We start from the raw sequence: 16,983 nt of genomic DNA, 5'->3' as shown, positions 1-16,983 counted from the left end.
CTACAGGTGAGGTGCAGAGGATTGGAGGATAACTAATGTTCCATTGTGTAAGAAAGGCTCTAAGAATAAGCCAGGAAATTATAGGAAATCAGGGAGTGGGTAAATTAATGGCAAGTACTCTAAGGGACCAGATATATAATTATTTGGACAGCCATTGACCGAGTAGGGATAGACAATATGTCTTCGTGTGTGGTAGATTGTGTCTAATCAATCTTTCAGAGTGTTTCAGAAAAGTTACCAGGAACGTTGCTGAAGGCAAAGCAGTGGATATTGTCTATATGGACTTTAGCAAAGCCTTTGACAAGGTCTTGTATGGGAGATTGGTCAAGAAAATTCAGTCTGTTGGTATTCAAGATAAGGTAGTAAATTGGATTAGACATTGGCTTTGCAGAAGCCAGAGAGTGGTTGGTTGCTTTTCTCTCTGGAGGGCTGTGACTAGTGGTGTGTCACAGGGATCAGTGTGGGGTCCACTGATGTCTTCTATATCGATGATCGGGATGATAATGGGGTAAACTGGATTAACGACCCTTTGCAGATGACATTAACATTGGGGGTGTAATGAACAGCAAAGAAAACTAACAAAGCTTGTAGTGGGATCTGGACCAGATGGAAAAATGAACTGAGAAAATGGCAGATGGAATTTAATGCAGACAAGTATGAGTTGTTGTACTTTAGGAAGACAAAGTAGGGTAGGCCTTACTTGCTGAGAAGAATGGAACAGGGGAGTAGGGTAGAACAGAGGGATCTGGGAGTACAGATCCATAATTCTCTGAAAGTGGTGTCACAGGTAGATAGGGTTCTTAGGAAAGCTTTTGGTACATTAGCCTTCATAAATCAAAGTACTGAGTGCAGGAGTTGGGATGTTATGTTGAAGTTATATGGATAGGCCTAATTTGGAATATTGTGTGCAGCTTTAGTCACCTACCTACAGGAATGTTGCCAATAAAATTGAAAGAGTGCAGAGAAAATTTACAAGACTGTTCTCAGGAGTGAAGGACCTGTGTCATAAGGAAAAGTTGAATTGGTTAGGACTTCATTCCCTAGAGCATAGAAGATGGAGGGGAGATTTGATAGAGGAATACTTAATTATAAGGAGTATAGGTAGGGTAAAAGCAAGCTTTTTTCTCACCGACATTGGGAGAGGTCATATGTTAATGGTGAAATGTTTCACAGGAACATGAGGGGAGACTTCTTCACTCAGAGGATGGTGAGAGTGTGGAATGTGCTGCCAGCAGAACTGGTGGATGTGGGTTCAATGTCAACATTTAAGAGAAATTTACAGTAGATAGGTACATGGATGAGAGTAGTATGGAGGGTTATGGGCCAAGTGTGGGTTGATGGGACTAGGCATATTAATAGTTTAGCACTGACTAGATGGCCCAAAGGGCCTTTTTCTGTGTTCTGGCACCAACATAGCATCCCCACAACTTACTAACCCTAAGCATAAGTGCTTGGAATATGGGAAGGAATCCCGAGCACTTGCAATTACAGGGAGAACCCAGAGAGGCACTGGAGCACCCGGAGGAACACCAGAGTACTTGGAGGCCATCGAAAGGGAGCTAAAGCCAGTAAATAAATATTAAGTAGAAAAATACTTGATGATGGACAAATTAATAGAGGATATACTTTTAAATTTAAAAAAAACACCATGTTGTACTAATTACTTAACTCAAAATTTGAGTTAATTGCCTGATGTCATAGAGTAATACAGCACTGAAATAGACTCTCCAGCCCAACTCATCAATGCCAACCAAGATGCCTTTCTGAGATAGTAACATCTTCCTGCATTTCACAGGTTGCCCCACCCATATACCTGAAGGAGCATCTTGGCCCTAAATGTCAACTGTTTATTCATTTCCAGAGGTGCTGCCTGACCTGCTGAGCTCCTCCAGCACTTTTGAGTCTGCTGCTCTGGATTCAGCATCGGTAGAATCTCTTGCGCCCATTCATTTACCTGCCCATATATCTTTCAAATGTAGTTATTGTACATGCTTCTACAACTTCCTCTGGCAGCTTGTTCTATGTACCCAACACCTTCTGTGTGAAAAATCACCTTATACCATGTTCTCAAATTTTAGACTCCCATGTCCTGGGAAAAATGACTGTCCATCCATCTTATCTATGCTCCTCAAGATTTTATAAACATCTCAAAGGTGACTCCATAGTCTCCTTCGCCCCAGGGAAGATAAATCCCCAGAAGCATAGCACTTGTGGGCTCTCTAGCACAATCCTTGCTGCTGAGATATGACACAAATGATGCATTTCACTGTTTGCTTTGATGTACCTGTGACAAATAAAGCTAATCTTTGACTTTTGTAAATTAATCTTCAACTGTCCACATAATTCCATTGCAGCTCAAACTTAAACAGTGATTTTCAATCATTCTGCATAATGAAATAGTGACATACTTTAGTGTACCTCTGTCCTAATTTCAGAAAACTTGCAGCAGGCAATTTGAAGAAAGCAAATTTAAAAAAAAAATCAGGATCCAATGGAATAATGTACAACTAACTCAAGGCATTTGAAAATCTGTAGACTACAAATAGATGTACACCCAAAGTATTTCTCATATAAAATATTCATTGTACTGTATATGTAGATTTTTATTTACAAATCAAAGTTATGATAAAATGTTCTTTAAATTACAAGGAAAATACAATTATTTTTTCTTGCCGGTATTTTCTGATGGTAACCAACTTCCAGGCTGGAAAGTATTTGCTGTACTGCTAGGTTCTGAAGATATTTTATCCTTTCCAAAGTAATGTGCAGAGGCATGCCCTTTAATTTGAGTTTGAACTGGTCGAGCAACAAGATCTTCCTCGTATTCTTTCTCTTTCCTTATCGCATCGTCTTGTTGAATTTCACAGGCACGTGATTTAATAATTGTTCTATATTTTTCATTCTTGAGAATTTCCTTTGAAATGCAAAAAAAGCAATCCTTTTACTTGTGTAGTGAGAAATTAATTTTTGCATTGAATTTATTTCATTAACAATTTAACAATATTAAAGGATATATAATTAAAATAAAACTGGAGACATTAAATCAACTACCATATCTCAACATTTTCCAGCACAGTACATCAGTTATTTGAAGCAAGTAATCTTCAGAAAAAGAAAATCAGGATCATGAAGAGAGTAAGGTGTAACTAACTCAAGACATTTGAAAACCTGTAAACTAGAAATAGAAAGTACACCTGAAGTATATTTCATGTAACATAACTGCTGTATATACAAATTTTAATAATGGTAATTACTACCCAGTTGTTGTAAAACTCAACACAGTGGTCAAGGAAGCCACTTGATCCAATATTTTAAATGCTACTTGCCAATGATAACTATATCCCATGAAGGAATAAATAAAAAATGAGACTGGTCAGTTCTGTAGAAAGGTGGGAATTAAAATTTAATTTCGAGTCGTGCATATGTGGTAGTGCACTGCCAAGGGCAGCCAAGGCCAGGGGTGACAGAATAAGTGCAGGAGTGAATTTAAGTCAGATTTAACATCACTGGGATATGTTGTGAAATAGTTGTTATGCGGCGGCAGTACATCGCAATATATACTAATAAAAACTGTAAATTGAAGTTCATATATAAAAAGTTAAATTAAATAAATAGTGCAAAAAGAAAAAAAGTAGTGAGGTAGTGTTCATGGGTTCAATGTCCATTCAGAAATCTGATGGCACAGGGGAAGAACCTATTCCTGAATTGTTGAGTGTGTGCCTTCAGGGTCCTGTACCTCTCTGCTGATGGTAGCAATAGAAAGAGGGCATACCATGGGTGAAGGAGGTCATTGATGATAGATGCTGCCTTTTAGAGGCATCGCTCCTTGAAGGTGTCCTGGATGCTGGGTAGGCTAGTGCCCATGATGGAGCTGACTGAGTTCACAATTTTCTGCAGTTTATTTCGATCCACCATCACCCGCCACCCCCCCCCATTACCAGATGGTGATGCAGCCTGTTAGAATGCTCTCCACCATACATCTGTAGAAATTTGCAAGTGACTTTGGTGACCTACCAAATCTGTTCAAACTCCTAATGAAATATAGTTGCTGTTGTGCCTCCTTTGTAACTGCATTGATGTGTTGGGCCGAGGATAGATCCTCAGATGTGGACACCCAAGAGCTTGAAATTGCTCATCCTTTCCACGTCCGATCCCTCTATGGGGATTGTTGTGTGTTCCCTCCATCCTGATGGCATTAACATCAATTTCTTGAACTTCTGGTATTTGCCCCTCCCTCTCCTTCATCATTCCCCATTCCATTTGCCTCTCTCACCTCATCTCCTTACCTGCTCATCACCTCCCTCTGGTGCTTCTCCCCTTCCCTTTCTTCTGTCAATCCTGTCCTCTCCTATCAGATTACCCCTTTCCCAGCCCTTGTATTTTTTCCTCCCCTCCCATCTTCATATTCTGACTTCTCATCTTTTTTCTCCAGTCCTGATGAAGGGTCTCAGCCAAAATGTCGACTGTTTACTCTTTTCCACAGACGTTGCCTGACATGCTGAGTTCCTCCAGAATTTTGTATGCGCTGCTTGGATTGCCAGCACCTGCAGATTTTCTCTTGTTTGTGTTCTGCCAATAATAGTTGTGTCATCAGCAAATTTATAGAGCCGTGCCTAACCACACTGTCATGGGTGGAGAGAGAGTAGAGCAGTGGGCTAAGCACACATCCCTGAGGTGCGCCAGTGTTGATAACAGCGAGGTGGAGATGTTATATCTGATCGGCACAAACTGAGGTCTTCCAGTGAGGAAGCTGGGGATCCAGTTGCAGAGGGAGGTACTAAGGCTCAATTTTTGGAGCTCTTTGATCAGAACTGTAGGAATGATTGTGATAAACACTAAGCAGTAGTCAATAAACAGCAGCCTGCTGTAAGTGTTAGTATTGTCCAGGTGATCCAAGACCGCATAAGGAGCCAATGAGATTGCATCCACTGTGCAGGCTGTTTGACATGAGCCTGAGGTGGAATGTGCACCACTACCAAGATGATGGCTGAAAACTCCTGCAGCAGTTCGAGGTCAGGTAAGCAGTACTGGTACAGAACCGCCATGTTTGTGCACGATGAAGAGTTAATCATAAAGCATACTCCACCTCTTCTGCAGTCTTATCTTGCAGTGACCTAAATCACTGTGTATGGAATGGAAAGGGATATCCAAGTCTCTCCATGGGGAGTAAAATCACAACAGTCCCTGATGTCCCTCTCATATAGCAATGTTACTCTCAGGTCTTTGATTTTATTTTCCAGAGACTGTATGTTTGCCAACAGAACAGACTGTTGTAGAAGTCGGAAGCCTCTTCTCCTTAAACTGATTTATAATCCAGCACAGCATCCTCTCTTGCACTGTCTTAAAGGGGAACTGCCCTGACGTCTCAGATTCATCGACTTTGAGTAGCGATAGATTTTTTAAGTGCCTTAAAAAGATGCTGCTTACTGTATTGTCCATGACTGTAGCTGTAGATTTCAGCTGTAGCAGTCTAAAACAGGAACATCTGATGACTTTCATCAGAGTTGCTCGCACAAGTTGTCTTCTTAGGGTCACAGCCGGAAGGGTAAAAAAAAGGGTTGTTGTTTAGGTCTATAATTCTACAAAGGTAGAAGTAGGTACAGTGATTAAGAATGCATTTCCTTTATTGGCCGTTGTGTACTTGGATTTTCAAGTGGCCATACTGGTGGAAGATAAGAGTCCTTGGCATTACGGGAAAGAGACTAGCATGGATAGAGCATCGGCTGATTGGCAGGAGACAAGGAGTGGGAATAAAAGGAACCTTTTCTGATTGGCTGCTGGAGACTAGTGGTGTTCTATATTGGGACTGCTTCTTTTTATGTCGTATGTCAATAATTTGGATCATGGAATTGATGGCTTTGTAGCCAAGTTTGTGGATGATATGAAGATAGGCGGAGGGGCAGGTAGTGTTGAGGAAGCAGGGAGTCTGCAGAAGACTTAGACAGATTAGTAGAATGGGCAAAGGAGTGGCAGATGGAAGACAGTGCCAGAAAATGTGTGGTCATGCACTTTCGTAGAAGGAATAAAAGCGTTGACCATTTTTAAATGGGGAATAAATTCAAAAATCTGAGGTGCAAAGGGACTTAAGGAGTCCTTGCGCAGGATTCCGTAAAGGTCAACTTAACGAACATAAAGGAGGTGAGGAAGGCAAATGCAACGTTAGCATTCATTTCGAGAGGACAAGAGTATAAGAACAAGGATGTAATGCTGAGGCTCTCTAAAGTATTGGTTAGGCCTCACTTGGACCATTGTGAGCAGTTTTGGGCCCCTTGTCTAAGAGAGGATGTGCTGACATTGGAGAGAGTTCAAAGGAGGTTCACGAAAATGATTCTGGGATTGAAAGACACCATATGAGGAGCATTTGAGGGCTCTGGGCTTGTACTCGCTAGAATTTAGAAGAATATGGGGGGATCTTATTGAAACTTACCGAATGTAAGGGCCTATTGAGTTGAAGGGCCTAGACAGAATGGATATGGAAACAATATTTCCTGTAGTGTGGGAGCCTAGGACCCGTGGACACAATCTCAGTACATTCATTTAGAATAGAGATGAGGAGGAACTTCTTTAACCAGATGAGGGTGAAAACCTATGGAATTCATTGCCACAGGTGGCTGTGGAGGCCAAGTCATTGGGTGTATTTACAGCAGAGGTTAATAGGTTCTTGATAGGTCAGGGCATGAAGAAGGTTGAGAGGGAAATAGATCAGATATGATTCAAATAGTGGAAAGGCTTGATGGGCCAAATGGCCTGATTCTGCTTCAATGTCTTTTGGTCTTATGGACCTGCACTGGAACCATAGCCTTCCATATTCCTCCAATCCATGTTCCTATCCAAACTTAAATGTTGAAATCAAAATCAATGAAATCAAACGTTGAAATTAAGGATAAAGGGAGAAATATTTGCTTGTATGCAGAGAATGTGAGTGAGGTACTTAATGAGTACCTTGCTTTAGTATTTACCAAGGAAATGGATATAGAGGACCAGGAGATCAGTGCTGAGTATACAAGTAAGTTAGGGCAATTAGAGGTTGAGGAGGGGGGTGTTGGGCCTCCTAATGAGTATTACGGTGGATAAATTCACAGGGCCTGATGGGATCTACTCCAGATTATTGAAGGAAGCGAGAGATGAGATTTTTGGGCCCTTGACCAGCATCTTTGTGTCCTCTCTAACCACAGGCAAAGTTCCGGAGGACTGGTGAGTGGCTAATGTTGTACCTCTATTAAAGAAGGAAACAAGGGAAAATCCTGGGAACTATAGACTAGTGAGTCAACGACTGCTGTAGGGAATTTTCTGGAGAAGGTTCTTACAGATAGGATTTATGGGCATTTGGAAACCCATTAGCTTTGTGCGTAGCAGGTCATGAAATCGCATCCACCATTTGCGCTAGCAGCTCGTTCCACACTTTCACCACCCTCTGAATGAAGTTACCCCTCATGTTCCCCCTTAAAGGCAAACATGTTCGCCCTTAACCCATGACCTCCAGCTCTCATCTCACCCAACCTCAGTGGAAAATGCCTACTTGCATTTATCCTAACTATATCACTTATAATTTTGTATACCCTATCATATCTCCCCTCAATCTTCTACATTCTAGTGAATAAAGTTCTAACCGAAACTTTGAGCTATGAAGGCCAATGCGCCAACATTTTTTTAAAAACGACCCTATCTACGACACCACTTTAAATGAATTATGGACCTGTATTCCCAGATACCTTTGTTCTACTGCACTCCTCAGTGCTCTATCGCTTACTGTGTAAGACCTAACCTGGTTGGTCCTCCCAAAGTGTAACACCTCACACTTGTCTACATTAAGTTCTATCTGCCATTTCTCAAGCCATTTTTTCCAGCTGCAAACCTTGATAGTCTTCCTCACTGTCAACTACAACCCCGATCTTAGTATGATCTGCAAATTTGCTGATCCAGTTAACCATATTATCAACCAGATCATTCATATAGATGACAAACAGGAACAGACCCAACACCAATCCCTGAGGCACACCACTAGACACAGGCCTCAAGTCAGGGAGGCAACCATCTACAATCACTCTCCGGTTTCTCCCCTAAAGCTAATGTCTAATCCAATTTTCTACCTCATACTGAACGCTGAGCGACTGAACCTTCCTGAGCAACCTCCCATGCAGGACGTTGTCAAATTTCTTGCTGAAGGCCATAGAGACAACATCCACCACCTTACCTTCATCAACTTTCCTGGTAACTTCCTCGAAAGCCTCTATAAGCTTAGTTAGACACAACCTACCACACACAAAGTCATGATTACTATCCTTAATCATTCCTTGTCTATCCAAATATATCCAGTTCCTCGGAAAACCTTCCAATAACTTTCCGACTACTGATGTCAGGGTCACCAGCCTATCATTTCTAATTTTCTTCAGAAATTCTGAAAGAGCCAGCCTGAGATGTACCAAAAAACATTTTATTTTAGATCATGGAGACAATTTTTCTGTTACCTACAATCCTGATACTGAACTTGCACAATCTTAGGTACTTAGTTTATACTTTGGTGAAAATTTTCAAAAGAAAGATCTTGATACCTACCTCTATGGTAGGTGGGTCTTTTCTGCTTCCTCGTATCCAAGCTATTTAAAAAACAAGGACATTATTACTTTCCAAAAGCCAATAATTTATAGCATTTCCTCATGTGTCAAGGAAATGACTCACATTACTTAGGTAATAAGATGTTCCCAATTCAGATGCAAATGAAATTAAATCAACTTTTAAATTGAATTGTTGTAACGCTTTACCAATTTTTTCAGATGACAAATAAATGCAAAATAAAATCTCTTCTGAAATCATGATGTTTTTAGAGCAATGCTGTTATATTGCAAGTTACTTAGTTATCTTTAAAAAAATACAAGGTTACATAATAACATTCCATTTGTTGATTTCTATCTTGAGTAACTAGGGGTTAAATTAGCTGAAAGTGAAGTTTCAAGGTGAAAAATCAGATATACAGAGACATTTACATTCCGTTTTCTTATGTATAGAAAACCGCTGCAAGGTAGCTGGAGGAAGGTCTAAATTCAGGTTGATAAAATGATAGACACATGAACACCCACAAAAACATAAACACATGTTCTGGTAGGTAAGCAGTGAAAGGTAGAAAAAATGTTATTTTCTGAAGTAGTGCATTGGACTCTATCCCTGGACATGCAAAAAAAACTGAAATGATTAAACATTAGAAGACATGTAATTGTTTAATACTTGTTCATGTCAAAGTGTTCATGTAGAAGGGGAGCAAAAAAAAAATGCTGGAAGCACCCAGTAGACCAGAAGACATGTGGAAAGTGTGATATTTCAGGTCAACTACACTTAATTAAAACTGTAATAATGAAATGCTTGCAAAGAGCTCCAGACGCAAAATTGTCATCTATTCTGCAGCCACACAACAATGAGAAGAAATGCATGTTACCAGTAAAGAGGAATTTAAATCAGAACACAAGGAGAACTGCTCATGTACAAGTACACAGATTATGCAACCGTGAAGCAAGCCATAAAGCTTACACAGTTAATACCAGCACTTATAGTCCCTGGAGCATCCACCTGTTCTTATCTAACCTTCATTACAAGCCTCTGTTCAATTTTGTGGCTCATAGTTATTTGGCCTCTTAATAAATATATCTATGTTCAAAAAGCAAAAAACTGCAGAAGCTAAAAATCTGGAACGAAACAGAAAATATGGAAATATTCAGTGGATTGGACAACTTATCTGGAGAAACACAATTAAAGATTTGGACTGTCAACCTTCCAGTAGAACTATGATTTGGAAAGCAAACATCTTTTAAGTTGCAGAGTGATAAACAAAGTGCATATCAGTGTTTTTTAAAAATTTTCCTGGGCATGGGAACTTTAAACAATGACCGGTGATCTAACTCAAGATTAAATAATGCAGACAAACTGGCAGGGGTCACCGTCTCAGGGCAGAATTTTTCCAAGATGGTGTTGATGAAACATGGCAACGGTTTGCGAGCAGATTACAAAACTTATAAATATACTTCTTCTGAACTACTTTCACTAAAATCAACAGCCTGTAATTTCCCTTTAAATAACATACTTTTAAACCATCTTAACCATCTAGTGATTTCACTGTCTTCTGAAGGACATAATGGAATTAACACTCAGGAATGCAGATAAGGCACCTTTAAGCAGATGTAGGTACATTGCCATGGCCGGAAGACAGGGAAGAGGGGACTCCTGCTTGGTAACAACATCCATCAGCACAGGTGTACCACAAGGCTGTGTGCTTAGCCCCCCCCCCCCACTCTACTCACTTTATACTTATGACTGTGTGGCTAAACACAGCTCCTATGCCATATTTAAGTTTACTGATGACACCATTGTCGTTGGCCGAATCAAAGGTGGTGACGAATCAGCATATAGGAGGGAGATTGAGAATCTGGCTGATAGTGGTGCCACAACTACAACCTTTCACTCAATGTCAGCAAAATCAAGGAGGTGATTATTCACTTCCGGAGGAGGAAACTGGAGATCCATGAGCTAGTCCTCCTCAGGGGGATTAGAGGTGGAGTGGGCCTACAACTTTAAATTCCTTGCCGTTGTTGTTTCAGAAGCTCTGTCCTGGGTCCTGCACGCAAGTGTCATTACTGTACAAAGAAAGCACAGCAGCGCCTTCAACTTATTTCTTGAATTAAATGAGGCCATTAACTGCTTTGGTGAACTATCTGCTCTCCTTACCCAGCCTCTTCATCTCACATGCTTTCTTTATTTAAGATGATGAGCAAGCACTCAGCATTATATATTTTAAAAAACTACAAAAATAAAAGTGCATTTTATTCCACAGAACTTATCATATTTAAGAATATCATAGTCAATAAATGAGCAGATCAGGCAGGCAAGTTTAAAAAGACCCAGCAAGATAAGCTTAAATGTTTTTTTCTCGTGACAGGCTTGGTGAGCAAAGTCTAGCATGTAAAATGGAGATCAACAGTGGTGGAGCAGCTATTTTGTAATGGGCTGTTTTGAAGAAGCTGGCTGGTGACAAGGAGTAATAAATCTAGGCAAGGTTTTTCCTTTTTTTTAAAAACCAGTTCTAACTCCATAGGTAGAAATGGCAGTCAGTGGAGTTGTATGCTCCTCCTATAAGATGTGGGAGATTGGTTTCAAGATAGTCACAGAAAAGAATAGATTAGTCCTAAAATTGAAGTACTAAATTGGTGGCGTGGGCAAGATAAAAGTTTGCTGGGATCCTGGCAGAGGCTTTTGTAACTTTGTTGGCCACAGGTGCTGGAGGCCTGGAAGATAGCTAATGTTATGCCTTTAATTAAGAAGGGTGAACCTTACATCAGTAGTGGAAAAGTTGCTGGAAGAAATTCTGAGAGAAGATTTACTTTTATTTGGAAAGGCAAGAAATGATTAGGGATATTCAGCATTGTTTTGTGTGTGGGAAATAGTGTCTGACAAATCCGACAGTTTTTGTTTGAAGAGGTGACCTAGAGGACTGATGAAAGCAGGGCAGTAGATATTGTCAATATGGACGTTAGCAAGATTTTTAACAAGACCCTGCATGGTAGGCTGGTCTGGAAGCACATGGGATCCAGATTGAGCTGGCCAATTGAACAGAAAATCCGCTTGGTGGTAGGAGGCAGAGGTTTGTAGTGGAGGGTTGTTTTCCAGCGTGGAGCGTTGTTTTCTCAGAGTGGAGGCCTGTGACAGGTGTGTCACAGGAATTGGTGCTGGGTCTTCTGGTGTTTGTCATGTATATTAACAATTTTGCTGAAAATGTAGGTGGCATATTAGTAAGTTTTCAGATGAAAACAAAATTAGTGGCATAGTGGACAGTGAAAAATAGTTGTGTAAGGTGTCAAGTTCAAGTTCTAAGTTTAGTTTTCAGCTAGACATGAATATAGCCATACAAAACAATGCTTTTCTGGGGCCAAAGCACAAGACACATTGTCAACAGCACACTGCACACAGCATAAATATTTAAGACTTCAGAAAAAAATATAAAGTCACAAAGAAAAAATAACATAGCCCAAGTTCCCAGTTGACCTGGTCCAGCTAGTTCTTCCACCGAGCAAACACTGAAGGGCAACACTGAAGGGCAGCACTGACGGGGAGGTGTCCAGCCTGCAATTCAGTATGAAATGCAGCAGCACACAGCCAGCTCCACAGTCCCTTCACTGCCAACAGGTGATGAGGCACATGGGCCTTCTCTGCACAATAACTGAGGCAACACAGCTCCCCTGCTGTAGGTCTCGTCAATGAACCAGTGAAATGGAATAGCAGTATTCTATGTTACCAAAGTCTGACAGGGTCATATGATCGCAATAAAAACATCCAAGACAATCACTTGCACCTATGTCTGGACCATGCACTATCTCGGCACAATAGTCGTCAACAAGTCCAGACAATAAGATAACAATGGTATGCAATAAGTCCACCTCCATCACTATTGAGCAATTTGCTGATGGGATAGTCTTGCACTGCTTGGTGTTTTTAGTATCCAGCAGTCGCTTTCAATCACGAAAGAGAAATGCAGAATGAACAAATACACCTTTGATTGGATTTGGAGTGGAGGTTGCAACTGAGCTGCCATCTAACCGCAAAAGGTGCAGATACAGTGGGAAAGTGAGCAAGGGGCTATCAGATGGAATTTAAAGGTTCAAAAAGAAACGGTTCAAAGGTTGATTTTATTGTCAAAGCTTGTATGTACAACACAACTCTGATATTTGTCTTCTCCAGATAGCCGCGAAGTACAGAAAGACCATGGGATTGATGAAAAACAAGACCAGCACAAAAACGAAACAAAACTCAGACCCTAAAATCCCCCACACCCTCTCCCGCAGACAAAAACCCAGCAACAATGAGCATCAAATCCCCATCCTTCCCCTGCAGATAAAAACAGCGACAATACCAATCCCCAAACTCCACCCCAACTCACAGAAAAGAACAGTGGCAGTAGTATCAAAGCTCCCAACACCCCTCCCTCACCTTTATACACAAAAATTAACAGATCACCCACGTGCCAATCAGCCACGATAAAGAAAACATCAAAAAACTGAAGAAAACCAATATAAAGTACAGTCCGATAATCACATAAATCTCAGAATATCCAAAACATCTTTTTGTTTGCATACGAGGAGAGTGGCTGCATCAACTCAGCCTTCTGTAAAGAGTGACCGCCGACTCAGGTTCAAACACTGTCGATCCAGCTCCAAATGCTCCAATCTGGCTGCAGACCATCGTCATCCCAGAGGCCCCCTTCGCAATCACCTCCACTTCAACCTTCCTCGCCACTTCAAGGTGGGGTCATTCATCACCCCGTGTCTCATCTCTGGTTTTTTCCATGAGTCAGTTTGTGTTACATCGAAACATAGAAATCTACAGCACATTACAGGCCCTTCAGCCAGAATGTTGTGCTAACCATGTAACCTACTCTAGAAACTGCGCAGACTTTCCCTACCGCACAGCCCTCTATTTCTTTAAGTGCCATATACCTATCTCTTAAAAGACCCAATTGTATTCGCCTCTATCACTGTCACTGGCAGTGCATTCCATGCACCCACCACTCTGTGTTCTTGGTTCTTTTCGGCCCATCTCCAATATTCACAAGGGAGCTCTCCGGACACAGAAGAGCGCAGGATCCTTCAATTGAGTTCCAAACTCTCTGTCACCTGCTCCAACAGTTTCCGTAACACAAACAAGGCAAGAAAAACAAGCAGAAAGTGGAAAAAGTGATATAATTGGACAAACTTGCTATCTGGAAGATGTCGCTCAAGGAATCATTGTTCACTGGCGCCATCTCAACGTCATTTCAATGTTTAAAGTTCAAAGTAACATTTATTATCAGAGTACATACATGTCACCACAGAAGATTCTTCTTCTGCGAGCATACTTAGCAAATCTATAGAACAGTAACTATAAACATCAGGAACTTTAAACTGTAAGGAAACTGTGCAAATGCAGATATAAATAAATAGCAATAAATGAGCATGAAATAACAATATAAAAGAGTCCTTAAATGAGTGTAGTTATCTCCTTTTGTTCAAGAGCCTGATGGTTGAGGGGTAGTAACTGTTCTTGAACCTGGTGATGCAAGACCTGAGGCACTTATACCTTCTACCCAATGGCAGCAGTAAGAAGAGAGCATGGTCTGGGAGGTGAGGATCTTTGATTATGGATGCTGCTTTTCTACAGCGACATTTCACGTAGATGTGCTCAATGGTTGGTACGTCCCATACCGGGCCATAATGCAGCCAGTCAGCACACTTTCCAGCACACATCTACAGAAGTTTGCCAAGGCTTTCAATGACATGCTGAACCTCTGCAGACTCCTGAGGAAGTAGAGGCACTGTTGTGCTTTCTTTGCAATAATGTTTATATGATGGATCCAGGACAGGTCCTCTGAGATAGTGACACCCAGGAATTTAAAGTTGCTGACCCTCTCCACCTCAGATCCTCCAATGATGACTGGCTCATGAACCTCTGGTTTCCTTCTCCTGGAGTCCACAATCTGTTCCTTGGTCTTGTTGACATTGAGTGAGAGGTTGTTGTTAATACACCACTCAGTCAAATTTTCAGTCTCCATCCTGTATGCTGATCCATCATCCCCTTTGATACAGCCCGTAACAGTGGTGTCGTCAGCAAACTTGCATACAGTTTTGGAGCTGTACATAACCACACAGCCGCCTGCTCTACTCGCTTTACACCAATGACTAAATACACAACCCTAAGGTGCATCTGTGCTGATGAAGGTTGTGGATGAAATGCTTTTGCCAATCTGAACTGACTGGGATCTTTTCAGTGAGGAAATCCAGGATACAATTGTACAAGGAGGTTTTGGAGCCCAGCTCTTGGAGTTGAGTGATTAGTTTTAAGGGGATGATGGTATTAAATACTGAGCTGTAATCGATAAAGAGCATCCTGATGTATGTTTCTTTGCTGTCCAGATGTTCCATGATCGTGTAAAGAGCCAATGAGACAGTGTCTGCTGTAGACCTGTTGCTTCGGTAGGCAAACTGGAGCGATTCCAAATCACGGCTTTGGCAGGAGCTGATACGCTTCAACACCAGCCTCTCAAAGCACTTCATCACTATGGATGTTAGTGCCATTGGGCAACAGTCATTGAGGCAGGTTACCACGCTCTTCTTGGGCACTAGTATGATTGAAGCCTGCTTGAAGCAGGTGGATACCACACACTGCCAAAGCGAGAGGTTGAAGTTATCTGTGAACGCACCAGCCAGTTGGTTAGCACAGGCCTTCAGCACTCAACCAGGTACTCTGTCAGGACTGGATGCTTTCCTTGGATTCACGCCCTTAAAGGCAGCCTGCACATTATCTTCAGATACTGAGACCAAAGGATCATTGAATGACGACGGCGTGGGGGGGGGTGCAATGGTTCCTTCCTGTTCTGGTAGTCCAAGTGAGCATGAAAGGCACTGAGCTCAGCTGGAAGCAAAGCTCTGCTGTCCCCTATGTTGCAAGATTTAACTTTGGAGGAGGTTATGGCATTCAAAAGCCCTGCCAGAGTTGTCAAACCTCCCTTGTTGGTTCCACTCTAGTCCGGAATCTCCACTTTGTCCGGGAGATGGCTTTCCAGAGACCATACCTTCACACAACATGAACGCATACCTGTATTTAACTCAGGCAAGTGCAAAGCGATGTATTTTTGGGAAGATACAGCAGGACAGAATGGACTCGTGAATGGCAACGCACTGGGGAATGTAGCTGAACAAAGAAATCTAGGGCTACAAGTATCAAACACAAAATAGATCCTGCAGATGCTGAAAATCTTGAACAACGTGCATGAAAAGCTGAAGGAACTCAGCAACACACACACACACACACAAAATGCTGGTGGAACGCAGCAGGCCAAGCAGCATCTATAGGAAGAAGTACAGTCGACGTTTCAGGTCAAGACCCTTCGTCAGGACTAACGGAAGAAAGAGAAAGTAAGAGATTTGAAAGTGGGAGGGGGAGGGGGAGACCCAAAATGATAGAAGACAGGAGGGAGAGGGATGAAGCCAAGAGCTAGTAAGTTGATTGGCAAAAGGGATACAAGGCTGGAGAAGGGGGAATATCATGGAACGGAAGGCCTTCGAAGAAAGAAAGGGGGACGGGAGCACCAGAGGAAGGTGGAGAACAGGCAAAGAGTTATTGTGAGAGGGAAAGAGAGAGAATAAGTAAATGAATGAATGAATGAATAATAAATTAGGGATGAGGTAAGAAGGGGAGGAGGGGCATTAATGTAAGTTAGAGGAGTCGATGTTCATGCCATCAGGTTGGAGGCTACCCAGACGGAATATAAGGTGTTGTTCCTTCAGCAACTCAGCAAGTCAGGCAGCATCTATGGAGGGAAGTAAACTGTCAACATTTTGGGCTAGTTGAGGAATTCATGTTCACCAGATAACAGAAATCCCTGCTCTTTGAATAGTACATTGTGACGTTTCATGTGCAACTGAATTGGCAACAGACTTTATTCAACATATATACAAAGTGTATAATACTGATATAGTTTTGAATCTACAGTTTTCTGACTCAAAGGCAAAAATATTATCTATGAGTTTTGCTGATATTTTAAATAAATGCCATATGAACAAATGAAAGCAAACCATTGCTAATTTAAAATGCTGAGGCATACACTTAATAAATGAACTAGGTCATAAATTCTATCAGTAGCAAAAATATCATTCACAAAATACTGTTGTTGGTCATTTAAGACAGGGGTCCCCAACCTTTTTCACACTGCGGACCGGTTTCATATTGACAATATTCTTGCGGACCGGCCGACCGGGGGTGGTGGTGATAGGGTTGCCAACGGACAAGAGTAGCAGTCAAATTCGCGGGGTTTACCCCGATAAGACTACAATGACCATGAGGCCTTGCGCGGGCACCAGTGCGCATGCGTGACTTGCCCATGCATGTACGATTTTTTTCTACAAATCGTTTTTGGCGATTCTGTTTGGGCGGGGGAGGGGGTGTTAATCACGACCGGAATATCGGTGA

At 41.7% G+C, this 16,983-nt stretch overlaps 1 protein-coding gene across 2 annotated transcripts in view; it reads right to left on the bottom strand.

Annotated features, from left to right (window-relative positions):
- Positions 1 to 2,590: 2,590 nt before the first annotated feature.
- Positions 2,591 to 16,983, bottom strand: part of ndufaf2 (NADH:ubiquinone oxidoreductase complex assembly factor 2) — a 111,378-nt gene continuing 96,985 nt past the window's right edge. For both annotated transcript variants that reach the window (XM_072251805.1, XM_072251806.1), the window contains exons 3-4: positions 8,557 to 8,597; positions 2,591 to 2,914 (exon numbers count right to left, since the gene is read on the bottom strand). In XM_072251805.1, the coding sequence (XP_072107906.1) occupies positions 2,660 to 2,914; positions 8,557 to 8,597 (296 nt within the window). In that variant the 3' untranslated portion in view covers positions 2,591 to 2,659. The remainder of the gene's footprint in view (positions 2,915 to 8,556; positions 8,598 to 16,983) is intronic.

This window comes from Mobula birostris, chromosome 3 (genome assembly GCF_030028105.1).
Source record: "Mobula birostris isolate sMobBir1 chromosome 3, sMobBir1.hap1, whole genome shotgun sequence".
Taxonomy (NCBI): Eukaryota; Metazoa; Chordata; class Chondrichthyes; order Myliobatiformes; family Myliobatidae; genus Mobula; species Mobula birostris.
This window is presented reverse-complemented; position numbering and strand designations above follow the sequence as displayed.